Source organism: Marmota marmota, unplaced genomic scaffold (genome assembly GCF_001458135.2).
Source record: "Marmota marmota marmota unplaced genomic scaffold, marMar, whole genome shotgun sequence".
NCBI lineage: Eukaryota > Metazoa > Chordata > Mammalia > Rodentia > Sciuridae > Marmota > Marmota marmota.
This window is the reverse complement of record NW_026000093.1, coordinates 20,510,969-20,524,986: the sequence shown is the minus strand read 5'-3', so window position 1 is coordinate 20,524,986 and position 14,018 is coordinate 20,510,969. Positions and strand designations below refer to the sequence as shown.

Here is a 14,018-nt window from a genome sequence, read left to right as displayed (position 1 = left end):
CCTCCCACCATCCATTGCTCAGTCTCCTCTGGGTCCTGTGCCTGAGCGCCCCTCCCCAGTCAGTGCTCAGTGTTCTGTTGCTCAGGGTCCTCTCCTCTGAGTCCTGTGGGTGAGCGTCCCTTACCCAGCAGTGCTCTGTCTCCCCAGGGACCTCTGTGTGCCCTTTGGGGTTTTACTGCTGACCCAGCAATGCTCAGGCTTCTCTGTGTCCCCTGGGTGCGTGCCCTTTGTCAAGAAGTTCTGGACACAAGATGGCTGCGCCCAGCGAAGTAGAGGCCGCGCTGGGGGTTTGCTGAGGCCGGCTCCCTCTCCATTCCCTCTTTGGGCATCCAGCGCCGCGAGCGGGAGGACGGGGGCCGGGCGGGGACAGGGGCACCTGCGTAGCTGGACCGCTAGACCGCGCCCAGCCAGCGCCGCCCCCACGGCCAGGCCCAACCCAATCCCATCCCATGGGTTCCCTGTCTCCTCCCTGTCTGACCCACTGCCTGGTGGTGGTACACCACACCAGGCCTCCAAAGCCGAGGTCTCTCCCCCAGACTGTGCTCACCTTCACTTCAGAGATGTTTGGCTTCTTCCCTCCCAACCAGCCCGCCTTCAAAACCAGGATTCTTGGAGCAGCATCTGGCCCCCTTTCCCTCTATTAAGACCCCCTTCTCTCTAGCCCACTTTTTCCTTAGATTTTCATTCCCCCTGAGTTGGAGACTGTTCACTTCCCTTCCAAATTAATTACTGATCACCCAAAATATTGACAACCTTGACAGCGCCCTCAGCTGAGGAGCCAGCTTTCTTTTGGACTGACCTCCATATCCCTATCATGGAGGCTGTGTATCTGGTAGTGAATTTGGTGGGCCTGGTGCTGGACGTGCTGACCTTGGTGTTGGATCTCAACTTCTTGCTGGCATCCTCCCTCCTGGCTTCCCTGGCCTGGCTCCTGGCCTTCATCTACAACCTGCCGCACACAGTACTGACTAGTCTTCTGCACTTGGGCCAAGGTGTCCTGCTTTCGCTGCTGGCCTTCATGGAAGCCTTGGTCCCGTTCACCTTTGGGGGCTTGCGGGCCTTGTGTACTGTGCTGTATAGCTGCTGCTCTGGCCTTAAGAGCCTGAAACTCCTGGGGCACCTGGCATCTCATGGGAAACTACGGAGCCGGGAAATACTTCACAGGGGTATCCTCAATGTGGTCTCCAATGGCCATTCTTTGCTGTGCCAGGCCTGTGACATCTGTACTATTGCTATGAGCCTGGTGGCCTATGTGATCAACAACCTCGTCAACATCTGCCTCATTGGCACTCAGAACCTCTTCTCTCTGGTGCTGGCCCTCTGGGATACAGATACGGGCCCTCTGTGGAGGATGATGGGTGTGGTGGCTGCCTTCCTGACCCATATTTCCAGCAGTGCTGTGGCCATGGCCATCCTCCTTTGGACCCTCTGCCAACTAGTATTGGAACTGCTGGCCTCAGCTGCCCGACTCCTGGCCAGCTTTGTACTTGTCAATCTCACTGGCCTGGTGTTACTGGCTTGTGTGCTGGCAGTGACAGTGACTGTGTTGCACCCAGACTTCACCCTGAGACTGGCCACCCGAGCACTCAGTCAGCTTCATAACCGGCCATCGACTGCGAGAGGACGTTGTGAGGCTGACTCGCCTAGCCCTGGGCTTGGAGGCCTGGCGCCAAGTGTGGAGCAGCAGCCTAAGGCTGGTGAGCTGGCCATACCGGGGAGGGGCACCAGGGGCCCCTCAGGGTGGCCCCAGGAGGGTATTCTCAACCAGGATCCAGGAACAGGACACACTTCCTGAAGCAGGGCCCAGGTCAGAGGCTGAAGAGGAGGAGGTCAGTACCATAAGAGTGGCACCTGCCCGGGGCCGGGAGAGGCTCAATGAGGAAGAATCTACAGCTGGGCAAGACCCGTGGAAGTTGCTAAAGGAGCAAGAGGAGCGGAAGAAGTGCGTCATCTGCCAGGACCAGAGAAAGACTGTGCTGCTTCTGCCCTGCAGGCACCTGTGCTTGTGCCAGGCCTGCACTGAAATCCTGATGCGCCACCCCGTCTACCACCGCAACTGCCCGCTTTGCCGCCGGGGTATCCTGAAGACCCTCAATGTCTACCTCTGAAGACTCCCTCCCTGCCTGTCTACTCTCCACACTCCACACAGGCACCTGCTCTGGGACAGAAATAACATCTCACTGCTGGGTCCTGGCCTGAAATCCTCTGCCCTTTGGTTGTCCTGCTAAGCCTCAAGCCATACATCCAGAACATGGAGATGGGACACTCTGGAAGTCTTTGATCTGGGGGGGGGCAGGGCAACATAGCTTCTCTGTACCCAATTGGGTCCCTCTGATGCTGAGGGTGGTGAGTATGTCACTATGCAAAGGTTCTGAGACTGTGTGCTGTGGGTTCTCCTCCAGCCTGCCCAGGCGCACCCACATACTAGCCTCTGGGGTTACCTGTCTCTGCTTCTGGTTTTCCTGTTGGAGATTTGTAGGTACTCCCCTGCCTCCTTCCCACTTTTCCCCCAGCTTCTGCAGCACAACACATCAGTGTCACTTGGATATTTTGGCAACTCAGGGACCTTGGAATGATCTTGAACCTTTGTGTTCACCCAGAGCCCCTGTGCCCTGGTAGGTTTGGGGGTGGAATCTCTCAGGTGCCCTTAGAGCCACTTCTGCCTGTCATGATCGGAAGAGGCTCTCTCCCAACCCAATACAAAAGCTGGGATCAATTTACCTCTGGGAGGGGTGTGCATCTACACCTGATCTGGGGACCATGTAACCTCAGGCATCCCAGCTCCACAGGGAGCCTCAGGAGGGATAACCAGATTTCTACTCACTCCCCTTTTATTCCTCACTTTACATAGAAAAATGGCATTCCTCTTTGTCTCTCCCTGACATTAGGGAGATCAACTGTGCACATTTCACTAGGGTCCAATCAGAAGGGGCCAGGGCTTAGGGGCATGCAGCTCCCTGAGGGGTCTGTTGCCCAGTTTCCAATGAATGAAGTTCTCTTGGCAGCTCAAAAAAAAAAAAAAAACAGTTCTTGCCCGGAGCATTGGGCCCCCCTGTCCATTTTTTGGCAATGGAGCCTGATGCCTTTCTCCACGATATCGTGGATAAACACCTGGTCCTTGTTCGTTTTTTGATAATGGAGTACTCTCTATGGTGGTTTGAGAACGGCATTCATTAGCCCAATGTCTCCCTCTACGGCATCGTGGGCAAATACCTGGTATTCTACTCCTTTGATACCTAGTTTTGTTAAACCCTCCTCCTATGGGGCAATTCCTTTTAAAATGTCCTGTTCATTCACAATTGTAGCATGTTCTTGGCCTGGCATCTAAAGCCTGTTTTACTGCAGCTGCCACAATTTGCCCTTGTTCATTAATGTCTCTGGCATCTAAAGCCTGTTTTACTGCAGCTGCCACGACTTGCTCTTGTTCATTAATATCTCTACATAATTTGATATATGTGTTTAAATCTTCATGTTTCCATGGTCTAATGATATCTCTGCACCAACGATTCATTTGCTCATAAGCCAGTTGTTTTAGTAATGGCATTGCTTGTTCTGTATTCCCAAAAACTCTGGTAGCTGTTAGAATAAGCCTATCTACAAATTCAGCATAAGGTTCATTAGCTCCTTGTATTACCTTAGATAATTGACCTTGTAAACCTCCATGTCCTTGTAAAGTCTTCCATGCCTTAATTGTATCTACAGCAATTTGTGCATATACACCAGGATCATACGCAAATTGTTGCTGCTGATCCTCATAAGGTCCCTTTCCTAACAACATATCTAGATTTCTCTGAGGATAACCAGCTGCTGCATTTCGCCTAGCCGTCTCCTTGCAAAATTCCTCATTGGCAACCTTCCATAACAGGTATTGTCCTCCATTTAGCACAGCTTTACACATATTAGCCCAATCTGCTGGCGTCATGTTCAAGTTGTTAATGGATTCGACCATGCTTACAGTGAAGGGTGCTTGAGGACCATAGGTTGTTACAGCCTCTTTTAGCTGCTTCACTGTTTTGAAATTTAAAACTTGGTAAAATCGCTGCCCTCCTGCCTCAAATACAGGGCATGTTAATATTTGAGATCTTGTCTCAGGATCCCAACTATCAACTGCGGGGGTTGGGGACCTCCCAGCATATGGAGGTGGCCTTGTTAGTTGGACACTTACGTCCTCTGGTGATAGAAAGGTGTTAGTAGCAGTCTCCTGTTGTAACTTTCCCCCTGATGGCTTTTTCTGTTTTACACTTTCTTTCTCTGTCTGACTAGCTTGAGAGGCCTTCTCTTTTACTTGAATCTTTTCCTCTGTCTGACTAACTTGAGAGACCTTCTCTTTTACTTGAATCATTATGTCTTCTTCTTCCTCTACCATTGTCTGAACTGAAGGCTTTGGACTAAGCAAACAAGATATGAACGTCCACAATGGCAATGTGCCAACTGGCAGAGTCCCTGGGCTTTTCTTTTCTATTCTTTTTAAATCTTCACCATGATGGTTCCATTGTGATATATTTAACAACTCCTCCTTAAAAAGCCATGGGCTACATTTTTGTATTGTATCAACGTATGCCCTGATTGTTCTTGATTTTACTGAGATGCCTCCTTCCTCTAACAATTTACTTAACACTCTTTCAGTTTGTTTTTTACTAATTCTGATCCCGTATTTCTACTATAATACAACCCAACAAGATGACGCCAAACAAAACCGAGACAGAATGAAATAAAAAGGGAACAACAAAAAGTCATTATAGCCTTTCTATCCTCCTGACATGTCCATCCGTCCTTTCTCCCTATCTGTTCCTCAGACGTAAATAGTTTTCCTCAGATGTGAGCGGTTTTTCTTCCATCTCACTCATCTCCAGGGACAGGCAACTTAAAACAAAAGTGAAGCAAAATAAAAGAGGAATCTTAAAATGGCTACCCATCCTCTCGCCCTGCCCTCAGGGGCGAGCAGTTTCACTTACCCTCAGTCGCTCCCCGTGCGAGCCACCAAATGCCGCAGTCTGGCTGGGCACAATCAGGAGCCACTTGTCAAAAGAAACTAACTTTATTTTTAGAACCACACACGCCAAACAAAACAGCCTCTCAGGAAAAATCCTCAGAGCCTCAACTGCCACCACCGGCTTCCCACAAGCCTCTCTCTCCAACCAAGCTTCTCTCCACCTCCCACCATCCTCCTGCTCTTGAGGCCGATTGGCTGGGTCATGTGGGCGGAGCCAAAAAAGTCCCCCAATGAGCAGCTCCGTGGTCTGAAAGGGCAGGGAAACAGCGCAATGAGCATCACTGCAGAGGAGCCAATCAGCTAGATTTTGCTGGGGCCGCTGTGAGCCAATCATCAGCCGGCAGCTGGAAGTTTGCTGGGGCCCCTTCGGCTGTGGCTCTCAACAGTTCTCTTGGCAGCTCAAAAAAAAAAAAAAGTTCTTGGTCTGCTCTGCGATCTATGGGTGAGTGCTCCTCACTTAACAGTACTCAGTCTCCCCTTGTCCTCTGTCATGTTCCACTAGCCAAGGTTCCTCAGGCTCCTCTGGGTTCTCTGGGTTAGCATTCCTAGCCCATAAATGCTCAGTATCCTCTGGCTCTTGTGATTGAGCACCCCTCACCTAACAGTCCGCAGTCTTCCATGTGTCCTGTGCTGTGTTCCCCTAGCCAATCCTTCCTCAGTCTTCTTGGAATTTGTGTCTGAGCACCTCTCACCTGAAAGTACTCAGACCTCTCTGAATCCTATCTTAATCTCCCCTCACCCACCATTGCTCAGGGCCCTCTGAGTCCTGTAGGTGAGTGCCCTCACCCAGCAGTGCTCAGTTTCCTTTGGGTCTTGTGGGTGACTGCCCTTTGCCTAAGAGTGCTTATTCTTCTGTGGGTCCTCTCTTTAAGCTCACCGCACTCACCTCTGCTCAGCATCCTCTGAGTCTTGTGGGTGTGAGCATCCCTTGCTCAAATTCTCAATGTCTTCTGGATGTTTGGGGTGGGCGCATTTTAACCACCAGGGCTCAGTCTCCCCTGAGCTCTTGGCCTCTTGGTTCATTTAGTGACCTTTTGGGTAAATCCCTTCCCTGATGAGATTCATATGCCAACTGTGGCCTCACCTGAGTTTCACTGCGAACATAAAGGTGGAATCTTGGAGAATTGTCCATACTGTCTCTTTCCCACAACCTTGCTTGGCCATTGGTGCTACTGTACAGAGGGCTTCTCTCTGATTCCTGAAACCACAAAGTATCTGTTAGTGCATCTCAATTGCAACAGCGCTGAGGACCTACTTCAATCACTCGTGGTCCACCATTACCACACCTGTGCTCAAGAGGCTGAGCTCTTATGAATGATTTAACCTGGCCAGTATTCCTAAGGTCCCTGTGGGGACCAGAGCATGAAAAACAAATTTCCAAATATGGTCTGGATCTTCCCTGACATGCCACTGGGCTCACTCTTTTCACCAGAGAAGCAGCTGTTTAGGACTATGAATCAAAAGCAATTCTGCTCGAGAGGATCATGTGACCTGTGGCCAAGGACAATTTCTTTTCATCAAAGAGGACTTCCTCTGACCTGTGAAAAAGCAACATTGTGCACCATCCCTGAGGTACTTGAAAACTTGAGGTGAGGGCTACTCTCCTACAGTTTCTCAGGGCTCTGAGTCTGTGCATGAGCACTCCTCTCCCACCAGGGTTCATCTGCTCTGAGTTCTGTGAAGGACTGCCGCATCACTACACAGGACTCAGTGTTCTCTGAGTTCACTCTGAATCTCCCCTCAATGATCATTGCTCAGCCTCATCTAGGTCCTGTGCTTGAACGTACCTCTCTCAGCCTTGTTCAGTCTCCTCTGGGTCTTCTGTGGAGTGCTACTTGCCCCAAATTCCTCAGTCTTCTCTGGGACCTATGCTATGTTTTCCTCGCAAAACATTCCTCAGTCTCTTCTGTGTCCTCCAGGAGAGGGCTACTCTCCTCATAAAACTCAGTGCGCTCTTGAGTCCTGTCCTTTTTGTTTGCAAACTCACTATTGCTCAGAGTCTTCTGGGTCCTGTGGGTGAGGCCCCCTTGCCCACCATTGCTCAGTCTCATCTGGGTCCTCTTGTTGAGCACCCCTTGTTGTTCTGTGCTCACTCTCACCTGAATCTTGGTGGTGAGTGCCCCTGGCCCTCCAGTGCTATCTCTCTGGTCATGAAGGTGATTGTCCTTTGCACATCAGGTCTCTGTTTCCTCTGGGTCCTGTGGGGTAGCGTCCTGCACCTGATAGTCCACAGTCTACTCTGGGTTCTGGGCTATATAGCCCTAACCAAAAAATGCCTCATATCTTTTTTTGTCCTATTTGTGAGCACCCATCACCCAGCAGTGCTAAGCCCCCTTGGGTCCTATAGATGAGCATACTTCGCCTCACACTGCTCTTTCTTGCTGGGTTCTGTCCTGAATCTCGCATTATCTTCCATTGCTCAGGGTCCTCTGAGTTCTGTGGTGTGTGCCCACTGCCCAGCCATCAGCTTCTCCTCTGAGTACTGGGGCTGGGGTGCCCTTAGCCCAACACTGCTCGGTGTCCTCTGAGCCCTAAGCCAATGGGTTCATTTGGTGAAGTCTGTGGGTGAGCCTCTCTCCCGCTACCATTAGTACACCAACTGTTGCCGTATCTGAGTCTCCAAGAATACACTAGTTTAGAATTTTGGCAAAGTGTTGCACTTCCTCTTTCCAACCACCTCACTAGTCCTTTGGTGCTGCCATGCACACAGGCTTCTCTCCAGGGCCTAAAACCACAAGTTAATTGTTAGTGGATCTTGATTCCAACTGCACTGAGGACCTGGTTCCATCATGCATTGTCCACCATTAGCACATTTTGCTCAAGGGATTTTGTTCTTATAGATAATTTAACATCCCCATGATTTCTGAAGTCTCTGGGAACACTGGATGAACACCAAATATTGAACTATGCTCAGGATCTTCCTGGACATGCCACTGGGCACTCTCGTTTCATCAAACAAGCATCCTTCCAGGAACTGTGGATCAAGGCCCAGTGCTCAGTCTCCTCTGGGTCCTGCGGGTAAGCACCCCTCCCCTAACAGTGCTCAGGCTTCTCTGTGTCCTGTGCTGTGTTCCTCTAGCCAATCCTTCCTCACTCCCCTTGGAATCTGTGGCTGAGTACTCCTGGCCTGAAAGTACTCAGTTCTCTCCGAATCTTGTCCTTTCTCCCCTCACCCTCCATTGCTCAGGGTCCTCTGAGTCCTGTGGGTGAGCACCCCTCACCCAGCAGTGCTCAGTCTCCTCTTGGTTTTGTGGGTGAGGGCCCCTCACCTAACAGTCCCCAGTGTTCTCTGGGTCCTGTGCAATGTTCTATTAGCCAATCACTTCTCAGAGGCCTTGGGCCTTGTTGGTGAGTGCTCTTCCCTAAGAGTGTTCATTATTTTGTGGGTCCCCTCTTTAAGCTCCGTGAATTCACCATTGCTCAGGGTTCCCTGAGCCTCTGGGTGAGCGCTCCTTGCCGAAAAGTTCTCAATGTCTTCTGGATATTTGGGGTGGGTGCTCTAACCCACCAGGGCTCAGTCTCCTCTGAGCCCCAGGCCATGTGGTTTATTTAGTGACCTTTGTGGGAAAATCCCTTTCCTGCTAAGATTCATTCACCAACTGTGGCCTCACCTGAGTTTCTCAGGAAACACCATGGTGGAATCTTGGAGAACTGTTCATACTGTCTCTTTCCCACAACCTCACTTGGCCTTTGGTGCTACCATATGGGGAGATAATCTCCAATGCCTGAAATCACAAGATAACTGTTAGTGCATCTCAAATGCAAGCAATAGCGCTGAGGACCTACTTCAATCTCTTGTGGTCCACCATTACCATACCTGTGCTCAAGTGGCTGAGCTCTTATGAATGATTTAACCTGGCCAGTAATCCTAAGGTCCCAGTGGGGACCAGTGCATGAAAACCAAATTTCCAAGTATGGTCTGGATCTTCCCTGACTGGGCACACTCTTTACACCAAAGAAGCAGCTGTCTAGGACTGTGGATCAAAAGTAATTCACATGGAGAGGACCATATGACATGTGGCCAAGAACAATTTCTCCTGATCCAGGAAGATTTCCTCTGACCTTTATAAAAGCAACCCTGTCCACTATCCCTAAGGTACCTGAGAATGTGAGGTGAGGGCTACTCTCTGACAGTTTCCCTGGGCTCTGAGTCTGTGCGTGAGCGCTCCTCTCCCACCAGGGCTCATCTGCTCTGAGTTCTGTGAAGGACTGCCGCATCACCAAATAGGGCTCAGTCTTCTCTGAATTCACTCTGATTCTCCCTTCAGCAACCATTGCTCAGTCTCCTCTAGGTCCTGTGCATGAACGCACCTCACCCAGCCATGCTCAGTCCTCTCTGGCTTTTCTGGGTGAGCACAACTCACATAAGAGCCCTTGGTCTTCTCTGGGAACTGTGCTGTGCTTTCCTCTCAAAATATTCCTCAGTCTCTTCTGTGCCCTCCAGGAGAGGTCTCCTCACCTCACAACACTCAGTATTCTCTGGGTCCTGTCCTTCATGTTTGCACACACCTGCATTGCTCAGGGTCTTCTGGGTCCTGTAGAGAACCCCTCTTGCCCACCATGGCTCAATCTCATCTGGTCCTCTTGATGAGCACCCCTTGTTCTCCTGTGCTCACTCTCCTGAATGTTGATGGTAAGTGCCATTGACCTTCCAGTGCTATTTCTCCTGGTCTTCCAGGTGAGTGTCCCTTGCACATCAGGTCTCTATCTCCTCAGGGTCCTGTGGAGTAGCGCCATCCAGCTGACAGTACACAGTCTACTCTAGGTTCTGTGCTATGTAGCACTAGCCAAAAATGCCTCAGTGTCCTGTTTGTCCTCCGGGTGAGCGCCCATCACCAACCAGTGCCCAGCCTCCTTTGGATCCTCTGGGTGAGCACATCTCACCTAAAACCACTCAGTCTTTTGGGGTCCTTAATATCCTGTCATGCACCATTGCTCAGGCTTCTCTGAGTTCTGTGGTGTGCACCCACTGCCAAGCCATCAGTCATCTCCGCTGAGTATCGGGACTGGTTGCTCTTAGCCCAATCCTGCTCAGTGTCCTCTGAGACCTAGGCCATCTGGCTCATTTAGTGAAGTCTGGGGGTGAGACTCTCTCCTGCTAATATTTGTACACCAACTGTGGCCATATCTGAGTGTCCAAAAACACACTACTGTGGAATCTTGTCGAAATGTTGACACTTCCTCTTTCCAACCACCTCCCTGGAACTTTGGTGTTGCCATTCACACAGACTTCTCTCCAGGGCCTGAAACCACAAGATAATTGTTAGTGGATCTCCATTCCAACAGCACTGAGGACTTGAGTCAATTACGCATTGTCCACCATTACCACACCTTTGCTCAAGTGGCTATGTACTTATGGATAATTTAATATCCCCATGATTTCTGAGGTCTCTGGGAACACTGGATGAACACCAAATATTTAACTATGCTCAGGATCTTCCTGGACATGTCACTGGGCACTCTCATTTCACTGAACAAGCATCCTTCCAGGACCTGTGGATCAAGGCCCAGTGCTGAAGTCTGGCTGGGCACAATTCAGGAGCCACTTATCAAAAGAAACGAACTTTATTTTTAGAACACACACAACCAAACCACACAGCTCTTCAGGAAAACCTTCAGAGCCCAACTGCCACCACCAGCTTCCCACAAGCCTCTCTACCTCCCCCACTCCTCCTGCTCTTGAGGCCGAGTGGCTGGGTCGCGTGGGCAGAGCCAAAAAAAAGTCCCCCAATGAGCAGCTCCGTGGTCTAAAAGGGCGCGGAAACAACCCAATGAGCATCACCGCAGAGGAGCCAATCAGTTGGCAGCTAGAAGTTTGCTGGGGCTGCTGTAAGCCAATCATCAGCTGGCAGCTGGAAGTTTGCTGGCAGGTGGAAGTTTGCTGGGGCCCCTCCAGCTGTGGCTCTCAACATCTCCCCCTCTCTGTTTAAACAATAAGCATGTGGCTTAGGGACCGTGCCTGTTAATGTTACCGCCTCTTTTAGCCGCATCACCACACAGGGCTCAGTTTTCTCTTAGTTCACTCTGAATCTCCCCTCAAAGACCATTGCTTGGTCTCCTCTAAGTCCTTTGCATGAAAGTACCTCACCTAGGCATGCTCAGTCTCCTCTGGGTCTTCTGGTTGAGCACTACTGGCCTAACACTCCTCAGTCTTCTCTGGGACCTGTGCTATGTTCTCCTCTCAAAATATTCCTCTGTCTCTTCTGTGTCCTCCAGGAGAGGGCTCCTCACCTCGCAACACTCAGTATACTCTGGGTCCTGTACCCCCCATTGCTCAGGGTCTTCTGGGTCCTGTGAGTGAGGCCCCCTTCCCCAGAATTGCTCAATCTCATCTGGGTCCTCTTATTGATCATCCCTTGTTCTCTTGTGATCACTCTCTCCTAAATCTTGGTGGTGAGTGCCACTGGCCCTCCAGTGCAATTTTTCTAGGTCTTGCATGTAAGTGTCCCTTGCACATCAGGTCTCTCTATCCTCTGGCTGCTGTGGGGGAGCACCATCCAGCTGACAATACACAGACTACTCTGGGATCTGTGGTCTGTAGCCCCAGCTATCAGTATACCTCAGTATCCTCTTTGTCCTCTGGGTGAGAACCCATAACTAAGCAGTTCCCTCCTCTGGGTCCTCTGGATGAGCATACCTTGTTGAGCACTGCTCAGTCTCTCTGGATCCAGTCCATCTCCCAACACCCACCATTGCTCAGGGTTCTCTGACTTCTGTGGTGTGCGCCCACTGCCCAGCCATCAGCTTCTCTGAGTACTGCAGCTGGGTGCCCTTAGCCCAACACTGCTCAGTGTCCTCTGAGCCCTAGGCCATCTGGCTCATTTGGTAAAGTCTGAGGGTGAGCCTCTCCACCGCTACTGTTAGTACACCAACTGTGGCTGTATTCGAGTTTCCAAGAATACACTGTTGTGGAATCTTGGTGAAATGTTGACACTTTCCAAACCACCTGGCTGGGTCTTTGGTGGTGATGTACTTACAGGCTTCTCTCCAGTACCAGAAACCAAAAGATAATTGTTAGTTTATCTCCATTCCAACAGTACTGAGGACTGGTTTGATCACCCTTTGTCCACCATTACCACACCTTTGCTCCAGTGGCTGTGTTCTTATGGACAATTTAACGTGCCCATTATTTCTGAGGTCTCTGGGAACACTAGATGAACACCAAATATCCAATGATGCCCAGGATCTTCCAGGATATGCCACTGGGCAGTCTTGTTCACTGGACAAGCAACCTTCCAAGACCTGTGGATCAAGCCCAGGACAATTTCCCATCATTTCTGAGGACTTCCTCCAACCTGGGAACACACACCACTGTCCCACCATCACTAGGGTAACTGAAAACTCATTGTGAGCGATAGTCTCCAAAAGGTTCCAAGGGTTTGAGTCCTATGGGTGAGCCACCCCTCTCCCCAGCAGAGCTCAGTCTCCTCTGGATATATGGATGAGTGCCCCATCAACAACTAGTGCTCAGTGTTCTCTGTGTCCTCTTCCAGATCTCCTCCCACCATCCATTGCTCAGTCTCCTCTGAGTCCTGAGCCTGAGCGCCCCTCGCCAGTCAGTGCTCAGGCTTCTCTCTCTGTGCTAACCTCTGATCTCTCCTCTCCCACCATTGCTCAGGGTTCTCTGTGTCCTGGGGATTAGCGCTCCTCACCCAGCAATGCGCAGTCTCCTCTGGGTTTTGTGGGTGAGGGCCCCTCACCTAACAGTCCCCAGTGTTCTCTGGGTCCTGTTGGATGTTCTCTTTGTCTACCATTACTCAGTGGCCTTGGGTCTGTGGATGAGTGCCCTTCGCCTAAGGTGATCCTTATTTTGTTGGTCCTCTCTTTAGGCTCACTGAATTCACCATTGCTCAGTGTACCCTGAGGCTTGTGGGTGAGCTCCCCTTGCCCAGAAGTTCTCAATATACTCTGGTTATTTGGGGTGGGTGCTTTTCACCCACCAAAGGTCAGTCTCCTCTGAACTCTAGGTCACCTGGTTTTTTAGTGACCTTTGTGGGTGAATCCCTTCCCTGCTAAGATTCATACACCAACTGTGGCTTCACCTGAGTTTCACAATGAACATGACCTTGTAATCTTGGAGAAGTATTTATACTGTCTCTTTCCCACAACCTAGCTTGGCCTTTGGTGCTGCAATACAGAGGATCTTCTCACCAATGCCTGAAAAAAACACAAGATAAATGTAAGTGCTTCTCAGTTGCAGGACCTCCTTCAAGTACTCGTGGTCCACCATTACCACACCTGTGCTCAAGTGGCTGAGCTCTTATGAATGATTTAACCTGGCCAGTATTCCTAAGGTCCTTGTGGGGACCAGTGCATGAAAACCAAATTTCCAAATATGGTCTGGATCTTCCCTGACATGCCTCTGGGCACACTTTTTCCACCAGAGAAGCAGCTGTCTAGTACTGTGGATCAAAAGAAATTCTCCTGGAGAGGACCATGTGATGTGTGACCAAGGACAATTTCTCCTCATCAAGGAGGACTTCTTCTGACCTGTGAAAAAGCAACACTGTGTACCATCTCTGAGGTAACAGAAAACTTGAGGTTAGGGATGCTCTCTGACAGTTTCCCTGGGCTCTGAGTCTGTAGATGAGCGCTCCTCTCTCACCATTGCTCAATCTCTTCTGGCTCCTCATGTTGAGCACCCCTTGTTCTCCTGTGCTTACTCTCTCCTGAATCTTGGTGGTGAGTGCCCCTGGCCCTCCAGTGCCATTTCTCTGGGCCTTGCAGATAAGTGTCTCTTGCATATCAGGTCTCTGTCTCCTCACAGTCCTGTGGGGTAGTGCCCTCCAGCTGATATCCCACAGTCTACTCTGGGTTCTGTGCTATGTAGCCCTAGCCAAAAATGCCTCAGTGTCCTCTTTGTCCTCTGGGTGAGCTCCCATCACCCAGAAGTGTCCAGCCTCTTCTGGGTCCTCTGGATGAGCATACCTCGCCGAGCACTGCTCAGTTTTCTCTGGATCCTGTCCTTAATCTCTCATCACCTACCATTGCTCAGGATCCTCTCTGAGTTCTGTGGTGTGTGCCC

General features: G+C 50.5%; 1 protein-coding gene across 1 annotated transcript; it reads left to right on the top strand.

The window, feature by feature from the left end:
• The first annotated feature begins 814 nt into the window (after window positions 1-814).
• On the top strand, window positions 815-2,395 carry LOC107142350 (E3 ubiquitin-protein ligase RNF26-like). The gene is given in 2 exon segments (XM_015485754.2): window positions 815-1,605; window positions 1,607-2,395. Coding segments are annotated over 2 exon segments (1,293 nt in total). The 3' UTR covers window positions 2,109-2,395.
• The last annotated feature ends 11,623 nt before the right edge of the window (window positions 2,396-14,018 follow it).